This window comes from Geotrypetes seraphini, chromosome 1, assembly GCF_902459505.1.
Source record: "Geotrypetes seraphini chromosome 1, aGeoSer1.1, whole genome shotgun sequence".
NCBI lineage: Eukaryota > Metazoa > Chordata > Amphibia > Gymnophiona > Dermophiidae > Geotrypetes > Geotrypetes seraphini.
The window spans coordinates 176,959,838-176,984,600 of NC_047084.1; the positions used below are offsets into that span (position 1 = coordinate 176,959,838).

The 24,763-nt window shown below is 43.5% G+C and overlaps 1 protein-coding gene across 1 annotated transcript in view; it reads left to right on the forward strand.

Moving 5' to 3' along the window:
• Window positions 1–16,668: 16,668 nt before the first annotated feature.
• ANXA10 (annexin A10) overlaps window positions 16,669–24,763 on the forward strand; it is a 166,647-nt gene continuing 158,552 nt past the window's right edge. The window contains exon 1 of the mRNA XM_033958721.1: window positions 16,669–16,801. Coding sequence (XP_033814612.1) covers window positions 16,669–16,801 — 133 coding nt within the window. The remainder of the gene's footprint in view (window positions 16,802–24,763) is intronic.

Here is a 24,763-nt window from a genome sequence, read left to right on the forward strand (position 1 = left end):
AAATACCCCCTCCCCCTTTTAATGAAGCTGCATTAATGTTTTTTATCACCTGACGTGGCAGTAAAACTCCAATGCTGAAATAAATTCTGAGTATTGGAGCTTTTACCGCCACAGCCGGGGGGGGGGGGGGGGGAGGTTGTAATGCTCACCATGCATAATCTTGCTTTTGTTTGCCTGTTTATATTGAATTTTAATTGCTTTGATATAATGTATAACTTTTTTACTATGCCAAATAGTTTTTTGAAGAAAATAAATTCAACTTGTACTATTTTTAGCTTGTTTGAGAAAACAAAGCCAACACAGAATAATCTGTATCTAAAAAACAACTGAATAATCTTCTACTTTAAAACTGTTCTTACGCTGAATAGCATATTGGCCATTGCTAAAGGAGAGCATAGTTCAAATTTTTGGATGTATAGGGTTGACTAGGCCTCACTATATCATAAAACATGGAAATTTATAGTAAATTGAAGTTTCAGTGGTCTGTAACAAGTGATGGTTGATGCATATAACCAATCCTCATAGGATAGGTTTTCTAAACTGCAGTGTGGGTGACTTCACTATGGGAGATTGTCATTGAGATAAGCAAGGGAGAGACAGCAGGAGGCTGTACATGTTTGAGCTTCTGGAGGAAGAAGTTGCCTTTCTTCATCACTGAGGGAGTGCTTTGACCTCATTTGTGTGGCTTGAAGTTTCTAGTAATGTCAGGATGGATCTAGCTGTAATCAGACTCAGGAAGGCTCCTATTCCAAGGTCTAAAGAATTGAGGGACCCTTTACTAAGCTGTGTTAAGCAGCTAGTGTTGCCTGACCATGTGGTGGCCCACATGGGATCTCTTAGAGAGAGGAAGAGATAATGGTTACTGCGTATGGGCAGATAGGATAGGCCATTTGGCCTATATCTGCCATCATGTTTCTATGTTTCTATTAATATCTACCACATATTAAAACCAGCAGGCAATTCAGACAGAAATGTTTGGAGGAGTGGCTAAGATGGCGGCACTAGACTGGTAGTGTTAAGAACGCTTTGGAAGCTATGGAGGTTGCGTGCTGCCCGACTGAAAAAATGAAAATTTTTTTCCACAAAGATGCCACATACGAAAAGGAAGGGTAGCATGAGGGTGCCTACCTCCTCAACCCCCTTGTCTGCCCTTACACAGCGTACACTAGAGCATTACCTACCAGTGGTTTGCTCTGGAACGGGCAACTTGACTCCCACTGCGAGACTGAGTAGAGAAGGCTCATTCTCGCTGGGACAGGAGACCTCGCTCTCGCCTGCAATAGATGTCCCGCCTCCCTGTCTGGCTGAGGCAGCTGCCCTGGAAGTGAAAGGATTTGGAGTCGAGAGTGCATCGGATCCAACCATGGAGGAAGGTTTCACAGCAGATGAGCTTCTGCCGATGCAGACCAGCATTGGAGAGTTTTCCCCTGTCAGAGAAGACACTTTAGCTGCAATCTTCAAGACGCTCCAGAAATTGGATATCGCTACAATGAAGACACCTGAAGAGGTAATGGCTCTTGGAGCCAAATTGGACAATATAACTAAAACTTTTGAACAGTCAAATATCGAAACTAAAAATTTAATTGGAAAACTACAAAATGAGGTCCAATCAATACAAGCTTACAAAACAGCTGCAATAAAGGATAGCGAATTGTTACATCGGAAAATAGAGAATATTGAAAACTACAATCGTAGTCTGAATGTGAGGATTCTGAACTTCCCTAAGTCTCCAGGGATTTCTCCTTATGAAATGTTTAAAAAATATGCGTTAGAAGTTTTGAAATATTCCTCAGAATTTATTCTCCCATTAAACAAGATTTATTATCTCCCATTGTCTGCAAAAACGTCCCAGGAGGTTATGCAATCTTCACAAATAGATGTTAAAAATAAATCCGCTATCCTAGAGGAATCCATTTCTGATTCAACATTGAGAACAACATTATTGATATCCTTCGTATTTCAACAAGATTTGGACTCATTTATGAAGTTGTACTTTAAGTTTTCTAAAAATGTGTTTTATGGCAAGAGAATATGGGCATACTTAGATGCCCAGGAAAGAAGGAAACAGTTTCTCTCTCTATGACAAGAAGTAATATCCCTGGGAGCATCTTTCCTATTAGCTTACCCTTGTAAGTGTATTGTGAAGTATGCCCAAATTAAGTACTTTTTCTTCCTGACCATTTAAAATCTTTTCTGGAGCTGAAAAAGATAGCCTGAAGTTGACACAGTGAATTATAAGAAAGCAAACTTGTGTTATAGCCTTTCCTTTAATAATTTGCCTTATTGTTTAAGGAATTTACTTCTCATATATTCTGGCCTTAAACTCCCCTCTGTTATGTTGTGGTCTAAGGAAGGATATACAATTATTCCACTTTTCATTTTTGTTTAAAATGATAAATTGGTAAATTTTATTTTTGCTGTATTTCTTTCACAAGAAGTCTTATTTTCTTGTACTCATTGAAAATTATAAAGAAAGAAAGAAAAAATAAACTCAGCAGTGCAGTACAAAAACCCATGCTAGCTGCCTAACATGAGTAAGAGCGAGAGCAGAGTGTGACATGGGCTGGTTCTTTCAGAGGCATATTTATTTTATTATTAGGTATTTATATACCACCTATCAAGGTTATCTAAGTAGTTAACAATCAGGTACTCAAGCATTTTTCCTATCTGTCCCGGTGGGCTCACAATCTATCTAATGTACCTGGGGCAATGAAAGATTGGATGACTTGCCCAGCGTCACAAGGAGCAGTGAAGGGTTTGAACCCACAACTTCAGGGTGCTAAAGCTGTAGCTCTAACCACTTGGCCACTTCTTCCTAGGTGGGGGTGCAAGGGGAGAAGCTGTTCCCCCCCAAAAATGAGTGGCTTAGTGGCCAAATTGGACTGGGTAAATAGCAGTCCTATCTTTGGCTGCTATAAACTTAACTGGTCAGTGATAAATATTAACTTAGCCAGTTATTTATTATTTAGATTTTATTAACTGCCTTTTCATGAAGAGATTCACCTAAAGCGGTTTATAATTCATTGAAAAGAAATCAGGTATTCTTAAGTGTTTTCCCTATCTATCCTGGCATGCTCACAATCTGACTGTGGTACCTGAGGCAATGAAGTGTTAAGTCCTGGGGCAATAGAGTGTTAAGCCCAGAGTCACAAGGAGCAGGCTGGGATCAAACTCGCAACCTCAGGGTGCTGAGGCAGCAGCTCAAACCACTAGGCCACCTCCTCCACTAAGTTAACTTTTTAGCAGCTAAAAAACCTCCACAGATATTCAAAACTGGTCCACCAGAAATGGCCCAGTTCTGAATAACCACAGTCAGCACTGAACTCGGGAGTCATCCAGGCTGCCTTCCAGAAGCTGAATATCGGTCCGTGTGTGCCTAAAATTGTCTTGTACTCCAAAAAGGGAAGGACATAGGTGAGTTGGGGTGTTCCCAAAATTTAGGTGCAGCGTTATATTACAAGATCATTTACATGCACAACTGCCATCAGTTGGATGCCAAGATATACATATGGTAACATAGTAAATGATGGCAGATAAAGACCATCCAGTCTGCCCATTAGTTATACCCATTAAAAATACATTATTAAATCAACTTGTCTCTTCTTTGATATTTCTGGGTCATAGACTGTAAAGTCCACCTGGTATTGTCCTAGGTTCCAAATGCTGAAGTTGCCATCTAATCAAGCCATTGTGACATCACTGCTGAGGTTGGCTCTTAGGCATTGGTGAAATGAGACATTATGACATCACAGTCTCAGCTCTGGAATGTTGCTACTCTTTGGGTTTCTGCCAGGTAACATAGTAACATCATAAATGACGGCAGAGAAAGACCTGAATGGTCCATCCAGTCTGACCATTAGTTATACCCATTAAAAATACATGATTAAATTAAGTTGTCTCTTCTTTGATATTTTCTGGGTCATAGACTGTAAAGTCCATCTGGTATTGTACTAGGTTCCAAATGCTGAAGTTGCCATCCAAGCTCACTCTAGCCTATTCAACTATCCTGTTTGCAGGTTATCTACCATAAAGTATGGCCGTAACATCTTCATGTTTTAAGTTAGTGGAGTTCCCATTGATGCCCTCCCCATATGGTTTCAGCAGGGGTAAGTCCTTGTGCTCAAAGATGGATATAGAAAGCCTAGAACACCTTTTATAGAACACCATTTAGCATGGATTCATCCCATCACCTAATTCCGAGTGCCATTTGTAGAATTTTCCCCTTAACATGCAGTTTATCATAACTGCTCAATTGCTGCAAATATGGCTCTGTGCTACACAATAAACCTCAAGTTAAGAACTAAGGTCAGGATTCTCAAAAAACCTCATTTAAAAAAGTGATGTTCTGCTAACGCAGCTGTTTTGATAGCGAATCGAAAAAAGCAAGACAGTCTCAAAAAATCACGCATGCAGATGAGGTCGGCAGACAGCAGCAAAAATTCACTAAATTTGCATGTACCTATCGCTGGTGATAGCGATGGGCACATGCACAGAAAAAACAAATTTAATCCCCACCCCCCCAAAAAAAACACAATAGCCGGAAAGATGCCCACTCTCCCTGCTTCCAAGAAACGCCTGCAGCCGCTTGGCCACATGCACCCCCCGAAGCGGGAGAGATGCCCATTCTCCCCGCTGCCAAGTGACCACCACCATAGAACATCACCCCTACCTCCGATGCCCCTTCCCCCACCCCCACCCCTTACCTCCACATAGATGCACAGAGGGATGCAGACTCTCTCCTCCCAGCTGGCCTAGGTCATTGAAAATGGGCCTTCCCCTCCCCAGTGTATTTTGGGATGCACCAGGGAGGGGACTGAGGCTCTGATTGGCCCAAGTTGTTTAAGGCCCCTCCCATGGGAAGGGCCTTATAAAACCTGGGCCAATCAGAGCCTTAGGCACCTCCCCAGATGCACCATGAATGGGCCTAAGGCTCTGACTGGCCCGGATGCCTAAGGACCCACCTATGGGGTGTCTGGGCCAATCAGAGCCTTAGGCCCCTTCACAGTACATCCGGGGAGAGGCCTGAGGCTCTGATTGGCCCAGGTTTTATAAGGCCCTTCCCATGGAGGGGTTGAGCAATGATGGGAGAGAGTAGGCATCTCTCTCATTACCGGGGGTGTCAGGAGGTTGTGCAGGAGAGTGGGCATCTCTACTGTCAATCTTTGATTTGTTTTTTTTTTAATGCAGTCATATTCTGCACATGTGCTAATCACTACCACCAGTGACTCATCTCAAGTAAATTTAGTGAGGCTCCGATCCTTTCTGCCAACCTCATTTGCATGCACTGTTTTTGGAGAATGACTCGCTTATTTTAAATTGTTACAAGAATGGCTTCTACAGAGACCCGTCGTTTTTTACCATGAAGCTTTGAAAATCTTCCCCTACACTGAAAGGCTGTCCTAACTTTCCTCCTCTTTTACATAAGCTGGCAGCGTGGACCAGTGCAGTAAATTCTCCAATGCCCATAGGAATTGAATAGAAATTGGAGCATTTTCTGCACGGCACTCAGCTGTGCAGCTTTGTAAAAGGTGGCCTTTATGTGCTGAATAAACTGGGCACTGTTCTGAACATCAGCTGGTGACAGGTTAGCTTCCAAGTTGCCACACATAACTGGATATTCAATGTCAAAAACTGCACATGCCCTAATATTGAATATCCAGGGTTAGTTCAGCCCATGATTGTGAATGGTTTAGAAGCCACTTACTGTGGTCTGAATATTATCTCTGTTATTTTTTGGCATCAACTTGACGATTGTGTTTGGACCAGGCTACCAGCATTAGTTTCAGCAATCAGCAAGCAACCATATGAGTACTATAATCATGGATATGATAAAATATTTAGGCTACAAATAAGCTCTTCATAAGCTGTTAAAATCAGTATCTTTCAGGTAAGAGTGGAAGCAATCTTGTCACACTGGAGTCAGTATAGCACTAAAAACAAAAAATGCAATTCCTATATCCATGCACTTGGAGAGATACATTATCTGTATGTTTTTTAATTTGTAAGGAAATATCCCAACCTTATTGCATCAAAAATATGAACTTCATTTTCAATTAATTTGCCTAATTGATTTGGGGGATGTTCATTTTCAGGCAATGAATACAATCATTTGATAGCTCAATTTTCAACTCTCATTTTAATTAAATCATTGCTGTTCAAGACTAGAGAGCTAGCCAATTAACAATTTATATTGCATTATTTTAGCTGGACTTAATGTTAGTACCAACAAAGAGTGGCTCACTCTCCTGCCTCAATATTAAACGGATCTTTCATCTCTGGTTGCCTAAATCTCAAAACTGTGGTTATTAATGACACTCTTGCAGACCAAGGACATGGCCAAGGTATGCTACCAGTCATTCATCTTCTTTTCTTGAAAAGATCGAAAAGGGGTTATAACACATATGGCAGCACTCATATTTAGTTAGTATAAACACAGTGATCCAGATTACAAGTGAATATAACCCATTCTCCTCCAGCAACCCAGTCTCAAGGATGTATGACTTGTACTACTACACTGTCCATACCATCCTAGCTCACATCCTAGTATTTCAGTTCTTAATCCAAAGCATTATGGGATATTAGCCTCTTTTTGTGATGTATAACTGAACAACAAACTCAACATTTTATTATATTGTTAGTTAAAAAAAAAAATAGCACTGGGCAAGCTGTGTTCCCAATGACAGGCAACTCATAAAATGAATTATTATTCTTCCCTAGCCAAGATGACCATAGTAACGACTATGTCATTCATTTCACAATAATACTGACAATCTATCAAAGCAACTTAGAAGTCAATGTAATTTTCCTTCATTTAAATAAACTTCATATAATGATCAACTATGATGGAAGAGGCTGATTTGGATTTAGTGGCAGTCACAGAGAACCATGACTAGGATATACCGTACTATACCAAGCTATAATCTGTTCAGGAAAGAATGGTAGGAAGAAAGGGAGGGAGGGAGAGCGGCATTATCCCCCTCTTATACTAAGGTGCGTTAACCGATTAGCATGCGCTAATTGAATTAACGCATGCTAATCGAATTAGCGTGTGCTAAACGCTAACGCGTCCATAGACTAACATGCTAATCGGTTACTGCACCTTAGTAAAAGAGGGCCTATATGTTAAAGATAATATTAAAGCCATACAATTGCAGGTCTTGCAGAGTAAGGAAGAGGCCCTGTGGATCAAACTGGAAAGGGGGAATGGAAAATTTATTTACACTGGTGTGATATACCGACCTCCTTCAAAAACAAAAGTGAACTTTTCAGCACCCCCTTGTAAGATTGTAGAGCGATAAACATCCAATCTTATCTGTTTATTCAAAGGAATATCAAACTGAATTTTATTAACAGAACATAAAGAATAAGCCAGATAAGCTTCATTGTTTAGGTCTTTACGAGGGGGTGTTGAAAAGTTCTCAGCCCAATCAACCAACTTCCTAAATTCTGAGCATTGTTTTGCCACTGTAGCTGAAGAGAATGTCATATTTATTTCATTAAGTGCCAATTTGCAGAAACAAAACTCTATGTTCTGACATTGTATAAGTTAAGTTTAAGTTAAGTTAAGTTAAGTTTATTAGGATTTTATATACCGCCTATCAAGGTTTTCTAAGCGGTTTTACAATCTTAGGTTTTATATATCGCCTATCAAGGTTATCTATAATATCTACGCGGTTTTACAATCAGGTACTCAAGCATTTTCCCTATCTGTCCGGTGGGCTCACAATCTATCTAACGTACCTGGGGTTATGGAGGATTAAGTGACTTGCCCAGGGTCACAAGGAGCAGCGCGGGGTTTGAACCCACAACCCCAGGGTGCTGAGGCTGTAGCTTCAACCACCGCGCCACACACTCCTCCAAAATGTGTGTGGCATAGTACTTCAAATTGTGTTTGCTGTTGTATAGGCAACCAATGAAGTTTTTTTAAATGGGTAATATGATCATAGCAAGATATACCTGAAATCAAATGGGCAGCCCATTCTGAGCAACTTGTAACGTGTTCTTATTTTCTATTGCTTCAAGTTTCTTAGGTTTTTATATATCGCCTATCAAGGTTATCTATAATATCTACGCGGTTTTACAATCAAGTACTCAAGCATTTTCCCTATCTGTCCCGGTGGGCTCACAATCTATCTAACGTACCTGGGGCTATGGAGGATTAAGTGACTTGCCCAGGGTCACAGGGAGCAGCGCAGCATTTAAACTATCTTGGGGGGGAGGGGGAATAAAAGACCTAAGTACAATGAGTTACAATAATCCAGAAAAAGAGACACTACTGTAAGTAATAGAGTCTGAAAATTATAGTCCAAAAGTATGCTTTTAAATTGCCTTATCAATCTAAGTTTTAAAAAAAAGGTTTATCTTAATAGTATAATTATAGGGGCATTTTCAAAACACAAAAAATGTCCAAAATCATCACTAATTCTAAGAAATACGACCATGCTTCTCCGTTATTGAAAAATGCCCATTGGCTCCCTATCCGTCATAGAATTACTTTCAAAGTTGCATTACTTACATTTAAAACATTTCAATCCAGAGAACCGTCCTTCATTGATAAGTTTCTTATCCCTCATATCCCACTTAAAACACTCAGATCTTCTTCCCAAAACTTACTTTTAGTGCCTACTCTTAATACATTTGGCACTCACAGGGACTCCTGTTTCACCGTAACTGCTCCCTTCACTTGGAATGCTCTCCCCTCTTACATTAGAGAGGAAATTGGTAAAAACGAGTTGGTTCAACCGATTTGTAAACTAAGAATTTTTATAGCTCTGTTAATTCAACCAGTAACCTAAGAACTATATAGCTTTCCACTTCTTCCATTATGTAAGATTGTATTGACGACTTTGAATTGTTACCTCTTCGCTGATTGTCCAGCACTTCTTGTTGTAAACTGCCTCTAACTATCATGGCTTTGGCGGTACATAAGAATAAAATTATTATTATTATTATTATTATTATTATTAATAGAGGCTAATATTGAATATAAAGGCACAAATCATTCCATGGCAGTCAGCATTTATGAAAATACTAACTGCTGTCAGCTCACAGATCATTGCAAATGCAAACAAAATCCACAGTAGTAACATTGGCCTTTAGATTCCAAACTACATACAGCACCTAATCTACCGAAAGACCTTTCTTCCAATCAGTGGCGTACCAAGGGGGAAAGCGGGGGGGGGGGCGGTGCGCCCCGGGTGCCAGCCCTAAGGGGGTGCTCCAGCCTTGCCGTTCATTCCCCCCCCACCCCCGAAGGACCGCTCGCCCCACTGACCTTCCTGCACCACCTGTGAAGCAGCCCGCAGCAGGATCGCGAAGTCAGCGTCAGCGATCCCTGCGCTGCTTAGGCGCTGCTTCCTGCGCCGCGAACCCACCCCTCCTCTGACGTCAGAGGAGGGGCGGGACCGTGGCGCAGGAAGCAGCGCAGGGTTCGCTGATGCTGACTTCGCGATCCTGCTGCGGCTGCTTCATAGGTGGTGCGGGGAGGCCAGGGGGGCGAGCGGTCCTTCGGGATGGGTCGGGGCATCAGGCCTTCAGGGTGGGGCGGGCGGGCAGGCAGGCAGGCTTTCAAGGGGGAGGGGGGTGACAGGCAGGCAGGCAGGCCTTCAAGGGGGGACAGGCCTTCGGGGGGGTGCAGACCTTCAAGGGGTGCAGGCCTTCAAGGGGGGGCAGGCAGGCCTTCGGGGGGGTGTAGGCCTTTGGGGGGGTGCAGACCTTCAAGGGGGTGCAGGCCTTCAAGGGGGGGGGGGACAGGCCTTCAAGGGGGGAAAGGCAGGCAGGCCTTCAAAGGGGGACAGGCCTACAAGGGTGTGGGACAGGCCTTCAAGGGGGGGACAGGCCTTCGGGGGGGTGCAGACCTTCAAGGGGGGTGCAGGCCTTCAAGGGGGGGTGCAGGCCTTCAAGGGGGAGACAGGCCTTCAAGGGGGGGAAAGGCAGGCAGGCAGGCCTTCAAGGGGGGACAGGCCTACAAGGGGGGGACAGGCCTACAAGGGGGTGGGACAGGCCTTCAAGGGGGGGGACAGGCCTTCGGGGGGGTGCAGACCTTCAAGGGAGTGCAGGCCTTCGGGGGGGGGGTGCAGGCCTTCAAGGGGGTGCAGGCCTTCAAGGGGGGACAGGCCTTCAAGGGGGGGAAAGGCAGGCAGGCAGGCCTTCAAGGGGGGACAGGCCTACAAGGGGGGAGAAGCTACAAGGGGGTGGGACAGGCCTTCAAGTGGGGGACAGGCCTTCGGGGGGGTGCAGGCCTTCGGGGGGTGCAGACCTTCAAGGGGGGGACAGGCAGGCAGGCCTTCAAGGGGGGGACAGGCCCAGTGTTCCCGCTAAGCTGCGCTGGCGTGCGCTGGCGCACAAAATATTACATCGCAGCGCACAAGTTTCTCGTCACAGCGCACACACGTGCTTGCAGGCAGGCGAGCTGGCAGTCCATGTAACGCGTCGCAAAGGTAAGGGGAGGCTGGGGGAGGAATCGGACGTCGGGGTGGGGGTGCGAGCAGGGAGGGGGCGATCGGAAGAGGCATACGGCAGATGGCAGAGGAGAGTCGGGTGGGGGGGGGAGTAACTTTTTCTTGTGTCGCTCAATCGAGCGTGGGCAGAGGTGAGAGGAAGCGGTGGTCTGCCCTGCTCACGCAGGACCGGTGAGATCAACATCAACAATTTCCTGCCGGTCGACAAGATGTAGTTCGCGCAGTCCGACAGTGTGCTCTCTCCCCTCCCAGCGGCTTTCCTTACTTAGAAGCGCAGCAATTCAGGAAGGAAGCCTTGGGGCTTTTGCTGAGTCGCAGCCATCTCTGATGATGCAAAGTCCGCTTTCCTCAGAGGCGGTGCGACCCAACAAAGGACCCAAGGCTGCCTTCCTGAATCGCTGGGCTGGCAAGTAAGGAGAGTTGCTGGGAGGGGAGAAAGCCACTGTTAGAGGCTGGGAAGCTGCTGGGCATGGTGAGAAAAAAAGGGACAGCTGCTACTGGGCCTGGAGAGGGATAAGGAGAGATGCTGCTGGGAGGGGAGGAGGGAAAGGAGTCTGGGAAGCTGCTGGGCAAGGGGAAAAAGGGACAGCTGCTACTGGACCTGGAGAGGGATAAGGAGAGATGCTGCTGGGAGGGGAGGAGGAAAAGGGAAGGGAAGAGAGTTACTGCTGGACAGGGGGAAGAGGGAAGGGAGAAGAAAAAAGGAAGGAAACAGCTGGCAGGGAGATTAGAGGAGGGGAAGGGGAGAGACAGGAATGAGATGGGAAGGTGGGTCAGCAGAGAAATTGAGAGGGACAAATATGTTAGATCTGGTGTAGGAGAGATAAAAATGAAGAGAGCAGTGAATCTGGAATGAATCATGTGAAAACGAGAGAGGGGCATAGGCTGGATGGAAAGGGGAGAGGGGCATAGAAAGAAGACAAATACCATATGGAAGGGGAAGAGGTCAGACAGTAGATGGACGGGGCAGATGCTGGATTGAAGAGACAGAGAAGGCAGACACTGGAAGGAAGAGAGTGAAAAGAAGATGAAAGCAGAAACCAGAGACAACAAAAGGTAAAAACAAATAATTTTATTTCTATTTTGTGATTTGAATATATAAGATTTGAAATATATATCCTGCTAGAGCTGGTGTTAGACATAACTGGGGACTGCAGAGTCCAGGCAGTGGCTTAGGGCTCTCTCTGACCAGGGAGGCAGTTGCCCTAGTTGCACTCCCCTAACCCTATTCCTGCTATGTGTGACTGCGGTATTCTGTTAGCATGATATTTCTGTGTAGCATTCTGTAATAATTTGGCTTATTCAGTTTTCTTGGTAGTGGAGGGGATATATGTGAAGGGGAGGGGAGACAAGGGTTTTGTTGATCCTTGCTCTGTATTATTTGTATTTATAAAATGACAATTGTACAGAATATTGTTTCTTTTTATACTTTAATAAAATACATTCAGTATAAAATCATAACTGAGACTTGTACGGATGGGATCAGATGGTTTGCGAGGACCGAGCTCACGGAGACGGGACGGAAACGGGTTTTTGGAAAACTGAGTAGAATCGAAGAGAATATTTGTGAAGATTGAAGACTGATGATATTACGTAATTAAAAAAATTTTAAGTAAATTGTTTTTCTTCTAAGTTTTGAGTATTTAACCCTCCCACAATCTCACGGGCACTCGTCCTCCGCGCCTGCTCATAAATTTGTGGATTATGTAACTTGTCACTCATGCATATTTTTTTTCGCACACACCTCATCAATCCTTAGAGGGAACATTGGACAGGCCTACAAGGGGATGGGACAGGCCTTCAAGGGGGGTGCAGGCCTTCAAGGGGGGACAGGCAGACCTTTAAGGGGGGACAGGCCTTTGGGGGGGACCATGATTTAGAAGTACACGGAGGGAAGGGGGTGTTCAAAGAGACGTGTATATGCCAAACTTTGGGGGGGGGGAAGAAATAATGGGTCTGAAAATAGAGGAGAGGGAGAGAGATGATGGACCATGGGATTTAGGGAGGGAAGGAACAGAAAGGGAGAGAAATTGGACACAAGGGATGGTGTGGAGGAGGGATAGAGATACAGGATAGGAGGGTAATTAGGAAAAGAAAGGGAGAGATGGTGGACTCTGGGGTGGTGGGGAAGGAGGGAGAGATGCCGGATGAAAGGGTATTTAAGAAAAGGTGGATCTGTGGAGGGAGATGAAAAAAAGGAAAGATACCAGACTTCCTGGGAAGGGAAGGGAAATGGAAAGGGAGGACAGAGTTGGCAGATGGATGGTTAGCATGCAGAAAGAAGGAGACCCTGGTAAGCAAGTTATCAGAAGAAAACCAGAGCCTTGGACCAAGATTTGAAATATAACCAGACAACAAAAGGTAGAAAAATTAATTTTATTTTCTGTTTTGTGAGTATAATATGTCAGATTTGAAATGTGTATCCTGCCAGAGCTGGTGTTGGACTGCAAACGTGAGCTAGGATTTAACAGAGAGAGGAAAAGTCCTTTTTGTTTCTTTATTTTATTTACACCACAGCGCCAGTGTGGTTAGGAGAAGCCAAAGGGGGTGAAAAAGCTATAAAACCCACCAGGAGTTTTGAAAAAAATCACCCAACTGGGCAGGAAAATCGAATTGAAAAACCAATTCAATAGGGCTGAATCGAATCAAAAATTTTTTTCCTGTATCTGGCAGCATTAGTTTGCGCTACTGTCTTAGACTTTAGGACCTGGGATTGGGGAGAGATGGCATCCTCAGTACTTTATAATGCAAGTGAAACGAGGATTTGGTCAGACTTTTGAAGGGTCTGCAGAAAAAAAATATTGTATAGGCCGGGGACATGAGACAGCAGGAAATGGGAACTTTTCTTCCTTCTATTTTTGTGAATGGAAAGGCTGAGGATGTCAGAGAGTTCAGTTAAAATATGTGCTTTATAAGAAAATATAATAATGTGTTTTATAAAGTTTATAGCATAGCTGGCCTACCCAGTGAGGTGTTCCTAGTGGTGATGGTGGCAGCGTGTCAATGTGTTGAGAGAAAGAGGTGGTCTGGGAAATTCTGCTGAGCAAACTCCGGGCCCATTTCCACCCCCCAGTTAGTCCACTCCACTCAACTGGTTCACACACTGAGTGGGTCTTTGGGTGTTGTTTTGGGATCTCTTCCAGTGGTTTATCTCCCTCTGATCCAAGGAAGGAAACTTTGTTATCCTTAGAATTGACCTACAGAATATGTTTGTAACAGCGCTGCTTGTGTGGCATTAGGCTATGTAGTGATCGAAAGAAAAAAACAGACCTTTGCACATTTTTGCACTATATGGTGGGTGTATGAGGAGATTCACATTTCCTGCACAGCTAAGTCCATGTGAAGTTACCTTGTGCTGTATTTGACATCTAGCAAGGTCTCTGTTTGAAAGGAAAGATCTAAACTTAAAAATGAAGTGGCCAGAAGTTATGGTAAAAGCAGATAGTGTAGCTGGTTTTAAGAAAGATTTGGACAAATTCCTGGAGGAAAAGTCCATAATCTGTTATTAAGACATGGGGGATGTGTCTGCTTGCCCTGGATCGGTAGAATGGAATGTTGCTACTCTTTGGGTTTTGACCAGGTATTAGTGTCCTGGATTGGCTACCATGAGAATGGGCTACTGGGCATGATGGACCATTGGTCTGACCCAGTTAGGCTATTCTTATGTTATGTTCTCATCTGTAGGGGCCTTTGTTTTCACTTCTTATTTTAATGTATTTTTTTTCTGGGAACTTATCAGTGTTTTTTATAATGGGAACAAAAATGGAAGAGAATTAATGTGTGTGGGATGAGGGGGTAACTAATTTCTTCAGCTAAATAATTCAATCCACTTCAAACAGACTTAGGAGAATTCACGCACCATTCACACACCCTCCAACCAAAAACGTCAAAAGAAAAAAACTGTTCGACAACCTCCTAGCCATTCGAGCTGTCAATTGACATCGACCACAGACTGCAAAACCTTCAAAAAGAAATAAAAACCCTTCTATTCAAAAAACACATAAAACCGAACTAACACAATCAGAACTGTCCCAAGCATCACCTGCAACTACTTCATATGTACTTCTGATGTCATGACAATTCAGACATAATTTATGTTATGTTATGTTTGGAATATAAGAAAATTTTCACTGCCTGTTTCTATTCTGACCATTTATTCTGTTTCATGGTCATTACAAAAAATATTTTTTTACATAGGGGGGGGGTGTCAAAAAATGATGGGCCCCGGGTGCCACATACCCTAGGTACGCTACTGCTGCCAATGACTTAATTTTTTCAGAATTATTCCTCTTTATGTTATGATGCCCAAGATATGTTTCTTTTTAACTATAACAACCCTCATTCCTTCTCATTTGTCATGCAGAAAAATAAAAAGCAATAACAGATATTGGAAAGGAGCCTATGACAAATAGCTACCTTAGCCAGCCAACAAATTTAAAAATTAATCATTCAAAGCTGAAATAGAAACAATTTAGGAAACTGAAAGGGGGCTATTTGAAATCTAAATTTCTATCATCTGATGAAGCATTTTGTCCTACATTTGCTACTTCAGTTCTGATTGCAAGAACATCTGAATCCCTTTTCTGAAAATCAAAGCTGCTCACATGATGCCTGCAAAATCTGGATTTGGGCAGAAAAAATGCTTTAAACATGTATGGACCAAGATGTTAGTGTGATAAAAAGGGGAAAAGCTAGAATGCTTATTTTCTTTTAGCCAGCTTATTAATTCCTTTAGAGATTCTCAAAAGATTGTCTAAAATAAGGTGCCAGTATGATGCTCTGATCACAAATTCTTTATCAGCAATTAAGCATATACAGTCAAACCTCGGTTTGCGAGTGTTATGCAAGACGAGCAAAACATTCCCACAAATCATGCCTCGCATCCCTTACCCCAATTTGGCACCGGCACCAGCACCAATGCACAGGACATGTCGGTGTCGGTGCCGGTGCCCGAAGATCCTCCTTCTTGGCTGGGCTGGGCTGGCCTGGGCAACGCGAGCGGTGAGGATGCCGGATCGCGGGGTGGGGAGGGGCGTTTGCTGGTGGGGGGGTGTGTGATGCCGGTTCTCGGGGGGTATGGAGCAGCGCCAGTAGCCTCGGGGGGGGGAACGAATCAAGTGAGTTTCCATTCATTCCTATGGGGAAACTCACTTTGATATACGAGCAATTTGGTTTACAAGCATACTTCTGGAATGAATTATGCTCGTAAACCAAGGTTCCACTATTATAGAATACTAGTGTAAGTCCTAAGTCTGTGTTTCCAAAATTAGTCGGGGCGTACTCCTTTGCCAGTCAGGTGTTCAGAATATCCACAATGAATGTGCATGAAAGATTTGCATATAATGGAGGTAGTGTATGCATATTGATTGTGGATATCCTGAAAACATGACTGATAAGGGTAGGAGGCCTGGGGGGTTGGTGCCTCCTATGCACTTCTCTCCATCCCTAGCTCCTTCCCTGCCTCCCACACCATACTCACATCCTCTCGGCATTGGCTTTCCCTCTGATGTCACTTCCAGGCCCCACAACCAGGAAGTGATTTCAGAGGTGAGCCAGGCCGGCATGAGCAGCAAACTGGAGAATTTACTCATACTGGTGAAGATTTAAAGAGGCACGGGATGGGGGAAGGACGTGGGCGTGAGCATGGTGTGTCATAGGGGTCAGAAAGGTGCTGGTGCCCCCACCAAGATGGTACCCAGGATGATGTACCATCTTCCCCCCTTATTATGCCACTGGTCAATGGGGTACTCTAGGACCAACCTGAAGAAAGCTGCACTAAGGCCCTCTTTTACTAAGGTGCGCTAACTGATTAGCATGCGCTAATCGATTTAGTGCACTCTAATCAATTTAGCATATGCTAAACGCTAACGCGTGCATGTTAGTCTTTAGACACGTTAGCATTTATCACACGCTATCGGTTAGCACACCTTAGTAAAAGAGGGGGTAAGTTACATATTGTGATATGCAGGATGTAGAGGGAGCTCAGGGACTGAGTTGCAGTTTTCCCCTCCCCCGCGCTATCCCAGGGTTTGTAACCGGATATCCTCTGCACCTGGGAGTTTGGGGCGTGGTTGCAAGTTCCTCAACCTTAGGACTGAGCTATTAGAAAGGCAAAAGGAGAAGTGGAGAGGAGGAGAGCAGCTGCAGCTAAGACTGGCAGCTAAGCTCAGGGCTGAGAGCTCTGCAGGGCCACTGACTGCCTGAATGCATGGAGTTTACAGAAGCCGGTGCTGAGCTAACTCCTGATCCAGTGGAAAGCACTCAAGACATGGAATTGGAACCGGAGCCTAATGCTGAGGCACTGAATGAAGTTCAACCCATGGAAGTGTGCTGGATCAAAGGCAAGTGAGAGTAACTGCCTAATTAGAATATAAAGCTTGTGTTTTGTTTTTGGACTGGTTTTTTTTTATGAGCTGTGCTTTACGTACTTGTTGAATTGGAAGCAGGGGAAGTACATGGACTAAGAACTGTAAAGAACTTTCACTGAATTGTTTGATTTGATTTTTCTTCCTTGTTTAGAAGGTGGATTTTTTCTTTGTCAAGGTGGTGGGGGTTTGCCCCAAGTTATTGAGGTAGGATAGAGGGCCTAAATTGTGGCAATTATCACCACGTGGAGCACACCACTTGTCCAGCACTTTTTCATTGCTGGGGAAGAACAGTGCTGTTGCACTGGCATTAGTTCAGGTTTGTAACCTGAAGGAAAAGACGGGGGGGGGGGGGGGTTTCTTTGAAGAAATTTTTCCAAGCTGGGACTCTCTTGCTAAATATAGAGCCCGTTGCGGCTTGAGAATAAATTGTATTGTTAATGAGTTGGAAGCTCAAGATTTTGAGACTGTGCTATTTGATGAAGTATCCTGACAAAGTTATTTTTTTTTTTGTATTGAGTTAAAACTGGTATATGAACACTCAAGTGAAGCAGCCTGTTTGCTTGGATGTTAGCAATAAATCCAGTCCTGATTTTGATGAATATTTTCCTGGTTTGTTGGCAATCCTTTCACTAAACTCTATATTTTCTTTTTCCTTGTGTCACCCGCAGTGGCACACAAGCGTTCCTCCTTGTCCCCGCAGCCCTGTACCCGTTGCCCTGAGGTTGAGGGTGACAAATATAGAAACATAGAATGTTTCTATGTATACCTAATTTTGATGCAAGCACTTGCACTAGCTCAATAGCTGGCGGAAACTTTTGCATCTAACTGCTGTCAGGTGCTTAACTGATAGTATTCTGTAACCCAAAGGTCCACACCCTCTTGCAACTGTTCACTATGGATTTTGTATGGACAATTTGTAGGATCCTAAGGGCAGTTAGGTGGTGCCAGCAAAATACAGGAGAATTAGCTTTTGATTGTGACTCCTGATGTAAGAATCCTATGTGTTAGCTTTAGGAATCATACAATATTACAGTACAAATTGTTTAAATTTATTGCACTTATATTTTAAAATTTTTAAATCATAAATATGTTAAAATCTTAATATTTTCAATAAATACTTTTAAACAGTGTTTCAAATCCCTACTGGCCAATACTATAGTGCAAAGTGACAACCAGTTTACAACCACTGCCAATATTTTCAACAAGCCAACAGTGGAACTTGTCAAGAACTATTTAATAATAATAATAATAACTTTATTCTACTATAATGCCATAGTCAGATGACTTCTAGGCGGTTCACACTGAAGAGAGCTGAACAATCAGCGAGTTACAAAATGAGAGGGCGGGTATTTTCAGAGAGTTAGGAAGAAGATAGGTGGAAGGAGGTATTCCAGATGTTAAGATTTAATCAGGGATTTCTTGAAGAGTATGGTCTTTATTTCTTTTCTGAATAACTTGTAGTCTGTGGTTGTCAGTAGATTGGAGATTTGGTTATCTAATTTCACTGCTTGAGTGGCTAGGAGGCCGTCGTAAAGTTTTTTCAGTTTAACTTCTTTGATTGGTGGGTGGGTGAATGGGGTGTGAGTTTTTTCTATGTCTGGTTGAGGTATTATGGATGTCGGTTGTTCAGATAGATTGGGCTGTCTCCGTTTAAGGTTTTAAATAGTGTGCAGTAAAATTTGAATAGTATTCTTTCCTGGATTGGGAGCCAATGTGAGTTAATAATGCTTCAGTAATGTGGTTGTGTTTCCTTAAGGAGTAGACACGTCTTAGTGCTGTATTTTGAACTGTTTGCAGTTTTTTTTATCATTGTTGCAGGGCAGGGGAGGTAGAGGATGTTGCAATAATCAAGTATACCCAGGATAATAATAATAATAACAATTTATATACCGCAGGACCAAGAAGTTCTATGCGGTTTACAATGATTAAAGATTACAGATTGAGTGGAATAAACGAAGTACAGACTTAGTGATTGACAGTTCTAGAGATCGTTTGTTGAGGACTAAGATTATATAGGTTGGTTTCCTAAGTATTTCAGGAACAGATGTGTTTTTAGGCATTTCCTGAATTCCCTATAGGTAGTAGGTACGAGTAATTGTTCTAGGTCTTTACCCCATAGTGCTGCTTGATGTGAGAAAAGATAAGGGATTGTACTATGAGCTGGAATTGTGCTCTTTCGAAGAATTTGCGTACTTGTCTTAACGGTGAAAGATTTCTGTATTGTTTTGTTTATTTGCGGTTGCATGGTGCAGCATCTGTCTATTGTCATGCCTAGTAGTTTTAGGGTGGTTTGAATGGGGTAATTGATTGAGTTGATTTCTATGTTGGTAATAGTTGAGGCTTTGTTATTTTCAAGGAAGATGAATTTTGTTTTGTCTGGGTTGAGTTTCAGAGTCTTTTTTCACTAAAGTCCCTATTAAGCGATACAGAGGCATTATAACATTCTTAGTCTTGTTAACCATCCCTTTTTTAATACTTCCTAGCAACCTGTTTGCCTTCTTGGCTGCTGCCATACACTGTTGAAAGTGTATGAGGATAAGATCTTTCAGTTTGGATTCAGAAAAGCATACTGTAGAGACCTTGTTGATATCAATTGGTGATCCGAAGAGAAAAGGCATTTATAAGATTCAGACCTTTTGTTTAGTGTCCTTAGATGTTTCTGGCACATTTGATTCTGTTGATTTGAATTTGTTGTTATTAAAGTTAGAAACATTAGGTGTGAAAAGAGAGGTTCTTGTGTGGTTTTCATGTTATCTACTGGATCACTCTGCAAATTTTGAGTAAAGGTGAGATTTATGCAGTGATAAAAGTGAAGCAGGGTGTTCCACAAGGGTCTGTCTTATCCGCTTTTCTATTTAATGTGTATATAGTATCCATATGAGAAATTTTTGAAAGATTGAACATACACAAAGATAATAACATAACAAACTGTAAAAAAAACCCTAACTGTTCAAAAACAGCCACATTTTGTTCAAAACATACTGTAAAATTAAGAAAAAAAACCCCAATGAAATAAATGCAAAAAAAGGGGGGTTTCTACTGACTTCTAGAGAGAACCAACAACCCCTTTTTATAGACACTGTTACAATGCACAGCTTATCCAGTCATCTCTTAAGATATTCCTATCAAGAAGGCTGTCTAGGCCAATGTCAGTCTCTGACCATTCACAATGATCCCAATGGCTACTCCAAGGAGGTAGGTAGCAAAATCAGCTGCTGCTTTCAGGGTATCAGATATTTGAGCCACTCCATTGTGTACAACTCAGAGCCTTGCTTGGTATAATAGAGAAAAAATGCATCTGCTTAGACACCAGCATTGAACAAGCTGAGCCAAAGGCCTTCCTTTGCATGGCTACTCTACAAACACAAAAGGCAGTATGACAGATAGTCCAACTTCACACCACCTCAGAGAGCTTGCAGAATAGCTTGTTTATGTCCAAAGTACAAGACCTTAAAGATCACAAGCCTAAGGTGAGGATCAGATTCACGTCTTTGTCTCACACATGTACTTGCTCAGTCCGAAGAGAACCTAGATCTTGTTTATCGTCTTTTCAATGTTCACGCCCCCCTCATATATATACAATTACTATTTTACCTTTTATTTTATTTATTTTTAGCATTGTAAATGCTTGTTGATGGTTGGTATATTAAACACAATATACTTGAATTTGAACTTGAAACTAGATATTTGTAGTTGGAGATTGTACAAATAATGCCTTTGGAGTTCACCATATGCTACACTCTCAGGAAGCCCAATCATACAGAGATTGTTCCATCTAGATCAGTTTTCCGGGTGATCTACCTTGTCTTCTAGAAATGCCACTTTTTTTGCAACTGAGCATTGGAGGCCTCCAGTTTGTACTTTGTCTTCCAGAATGCTGGTACTCTTCTTGTATTCATCTAGCTCTAGACCAAAACTGTCGAGCTTCTCATGCATTGCATCTATATGATCAATAATATGTTGAAATTTCGTAATTATCATCACCTCCAGAGTCTTAGTTACTTCAGCGACACTCGCCTGTCCATGCAGAGCTGATTGAAAGGCTTGGCAGATCAAAAGCTGTAGCCATCTTAGATTCCATAATGCAAGGACAATCCTTGTCTCTCTTCCTAGTCTTAGAGACCATCTGCACACTTCAACTATGTGGCAAACCAGCAAAAAAGCAACCAGATGTTAGTGTTCCACTCTTTAGTAAAATAACTGTGCTCAACACTCTGAAAAGGGGGGAAATTGGGAGAAGGGTGCAGCAGCTGAGCTGTTCAACAGCTGCTCCTCATGATGGTACCTTTTATTTTTTAATGCTGCAACCTACTGACCATCTCGATGCGGAGCTGAAAATTTCTAGACTACAAAAACTTAAAGCTACTATATCTTTGTCTAGGCATGGTTTTTCTCACTCCTAGTAAACATATGAGATGCAAATGCAATAGGTTTCTCATAACTATCCTTATCTAAATTTGCAAATGCAGCTTCTATACTATAAAATGAAATATTACTAACCTATTGTTAAGCAAGTTGCCATCAAAATGGATTAACAGCCCAAACTGTCTATTTCTGAGCTGCTAATAAAAGGCACATAACATTCCAAAGTGCTTTCCTACTTTTTCCAAAATGTATTTATTGATTTTAGTGTGGGCAGACAAGCTTGCCAAAGATAGCATCTGAACTCTGAGAAGTTTTGGCTACGAGGTTCTCTGCAATGACTGCATCAGAGACATAACCTGGGTGTCATAAGCAAGCTTGTATGGAATTCATGATACTTTTGTGAGCCAAAGTTTCATGTATTCCTGCCAATAATTACAATGTTATCAAAATATGACAATTTCAAACTCTTGCTAAATTTGATTCATGAATAAGTTTGATAGACTATTTTCTTCATTTGCAAGACTGAAATATACTTTTACATACCAAAATTATTTTTTAAATATGTATGACTAAATATCGCCTAGAATTCATATCTACTGGCATACACATTCAATTTTGTGAAAATGTCTCCTTTGCCAATATTGCAAATAGGTTCTGAGGATTTGGAAGTGAATATTTGTCAGAAGCCAATCACTAGTTTATGGTTTATTTATAAACTCCACATGGCCAAATATACAGCAACTTCATGCATGGTAAAAACTGGAACAATCCATTCATTATAACCTGCCAAGGAGATAATTCCCCCAAATTGAAATGCTTCAATTCAAATTTTTTTATGGTGCCCTTCAGAACATAAGATAATGGTTGTGCTAGGGCTAGAGAGAGCAAGAGGGTTGACTGCCATATGCATCATAAGAATATAAGAATTCCCATAATGAGACAGACCAAAGGGCCATCAAGCCCAGTATTCTGTTTCCAACATTAGCCAACCCAGGTCCCAAGTACCTAGCTAGATCCCAAGGGGGTTTCAAGAGCAAGGGCCTTATACCTATGGGCAAAAGAGACAAATGCTTCAGCCCTATATAACAAGGTATCATGGTCAGTTGCATAAGTCTCAGGCAGCAGAAAACAGCCTGCTACTTTTTAATCTATCCCCTTCCCTCCAAGGCAGCATGCAAGAAACAGCAGAAAATTAGCTTTGAATAAATAGAGCACAGACACCCTCCCACCCCCACCCCCCACCCCCCCTAAAAAAAAGAGAGAGTTACTCTGCTCCAGAATACAGTTCCTCCTTTTCCAACCCCAATCCCATCATTATAGAAAGAATAGGGAAAGGTTGTACAGAGCAAAGAATAGCCGCCTGGATGTCTCACCACCATGTAAAATTAAATATGGCTAAAACAAAACTGCTCATCTTCCTGCTTAAACCCATCTCTCTGCTTTCCTCTTTCTCCATTTCTATGGACAATACTCTCATCCTTCCTGTTTTGTCTGCTTGTAATCTCAGGGTCATCTTTGACTCCTCTCTTTCACCACCCAGATACAACATAGTGCTAAAACCTGCCGCTTCTTCCTCTATAATATTACCAAAATCTGATCCTTCCTTTCTAAGCACACACTGAAACACTTATCCATGCCCTCATCATCTCGCGCTTAGACTACTGCAACTCGCTACTCTCAGGCCTTCTGCTTAGCATCTTGCTACATTCAAATCCATCCAGAATTTGGCTGCAGGACTCATATTCCAGGAGAGCCGCTATACTCACGTTACCCTTCTCCTAAAGTCACTTCATTGGCTTCCCATCAGTTTCTGAATACAATTCAAACTTCTCGTACTGACCTACAAATGCACTCACTCAGCTGCCCCTCACTATCTCTCTTCTCTTAGGTCCCCTTTGTCCCGTCCCTCCTCTCCCCCGGGAGCTCCGTTCAACTGGTAAGTCCCTCTTATCTGTGTTCTTCTCTTCAATTGCCAGCTCCAGACTCCATCCCTTCTACCTTACTGCCAGGGCCGCCATCAGGGCAGTACCACCAGTCCTGCATTCAGGGGCCCGGAGCTGACAGGGGGCCCGGGCTCCCCCAGGGTCCTAGGCCACAGTCTAGGGGGAGGGGCGGTCCGCCCCACGTGGACAGGAGAGAGCTGGACGGGGGACCCGCGGAGTTCAATACATCTCGAGCCGCGAGGCTCGTCTTCTGTTCCTGCCTGCTCTGCCGCTCACATATAGCCGATCGCAAGTGTTCCCCGATGTCAGCGCTGATGTCGGAGGGAGGGCTTAAGCAAAGCCTGCCCTCCGACGTCAGTGCTGACGTCGGAGAATACTTCCGGTCGGCTATTTGTGCGCAGCAGGGCAGGCAGGAAACAGAAGACAAGCCTCGCGGCTTGAGCTTCGTTTTGCTGAGAAAGTTGCAAAGATGGGCTGGGAGGCAAACGCGGAACACAAAAGGGGGGAGGGAGTGCATTTTGGACACAAGGCATGAACTTGGGAGAGAGGAAGGGAGGGAAAGAGATGCTGAGGTGGGGGAGAAAATGGGTTTTTGGACACAGAAGGCATGGACTTGGGAGAGAGTAAGGGAGGGAAAGAGATGCTGAGGTGGGGGAGGGAATGAGTTTTTGGACACAGAAGGCATGGACTTGGGAGAGAGGAAGGGAGGGAAAGAGATGGTTGTGTACACGGAGAATAGAAGAAAGGAGAATTTTTGGTCATAGGGAGGGAGTGAGGTACAGAAAGTGGCATACCAGGGTGGGGGGGGGGCAGTCCGCCTCGCCCCGGGTTTACGTCCCAAGGGGGTGCACAGCTGGCCACCCTCCAGTGTTCTCCCTAGGCCGGCAAACTGCGGCTCTTTAGCCACTTGAGTGCCACCGCCGCCATTGGGAACAGGCCGACGCCAAGTTCTCCCTGCTTTTCCCTGTGGGGCCGGCCAACTCTCGCCACTCGCGTCAATTCTGACATTGGAGAGGACGTTCTGGGCCAGCCAATCGCTGCCTGGCTGGCCTAGAACGTCCTCTCCAACGTTAGAATTGACGTCGGGTGGCGAGAGTTGGTTGGCCCCGCGGGGAAGAGAAGCAGGGCGAACTCGGCGCCGGCCTGTTCCCGATGGCGGCAGTGGCAGCCTATTCCCCAGTGGCAGTGGCAGCATTTTCCCAATGGTGGTGGCATAGGGGAGGGCAGGGAGAAAGAAAGAAAGGGGGGACAGGAAGCCAGAAAGAAAGAAAGGGGGCAGGGTGAAACAAAGTTAAATGGGGCATGGAAAGAGAGAGAGAGAAAGACAGACATACAGAACGAAAGAGGGTGTGGAGAGAGAAAGAAGGGGGCAGGGTGAGAGAGAGAAAAACAGACATACAGAAAGAAAGGGGGTATGGAGAGAGAGAAAAAGAAAGAAGGGACAGGGTGAAACAAAGAAAAAGTTTGGGGAGGGAATGAGGTCTGGAGGAGAGGAAGCATACAGGAGGCTTAAAGAAGGGAAGAAATATTGGATGCACAGTCAGAAGAATAAAGTGCAACCAGAGACTGATGAAATTACCAAAGGTAGGAAAAATGATTTTATTTTCAATTTAGTGATCAAAATGTG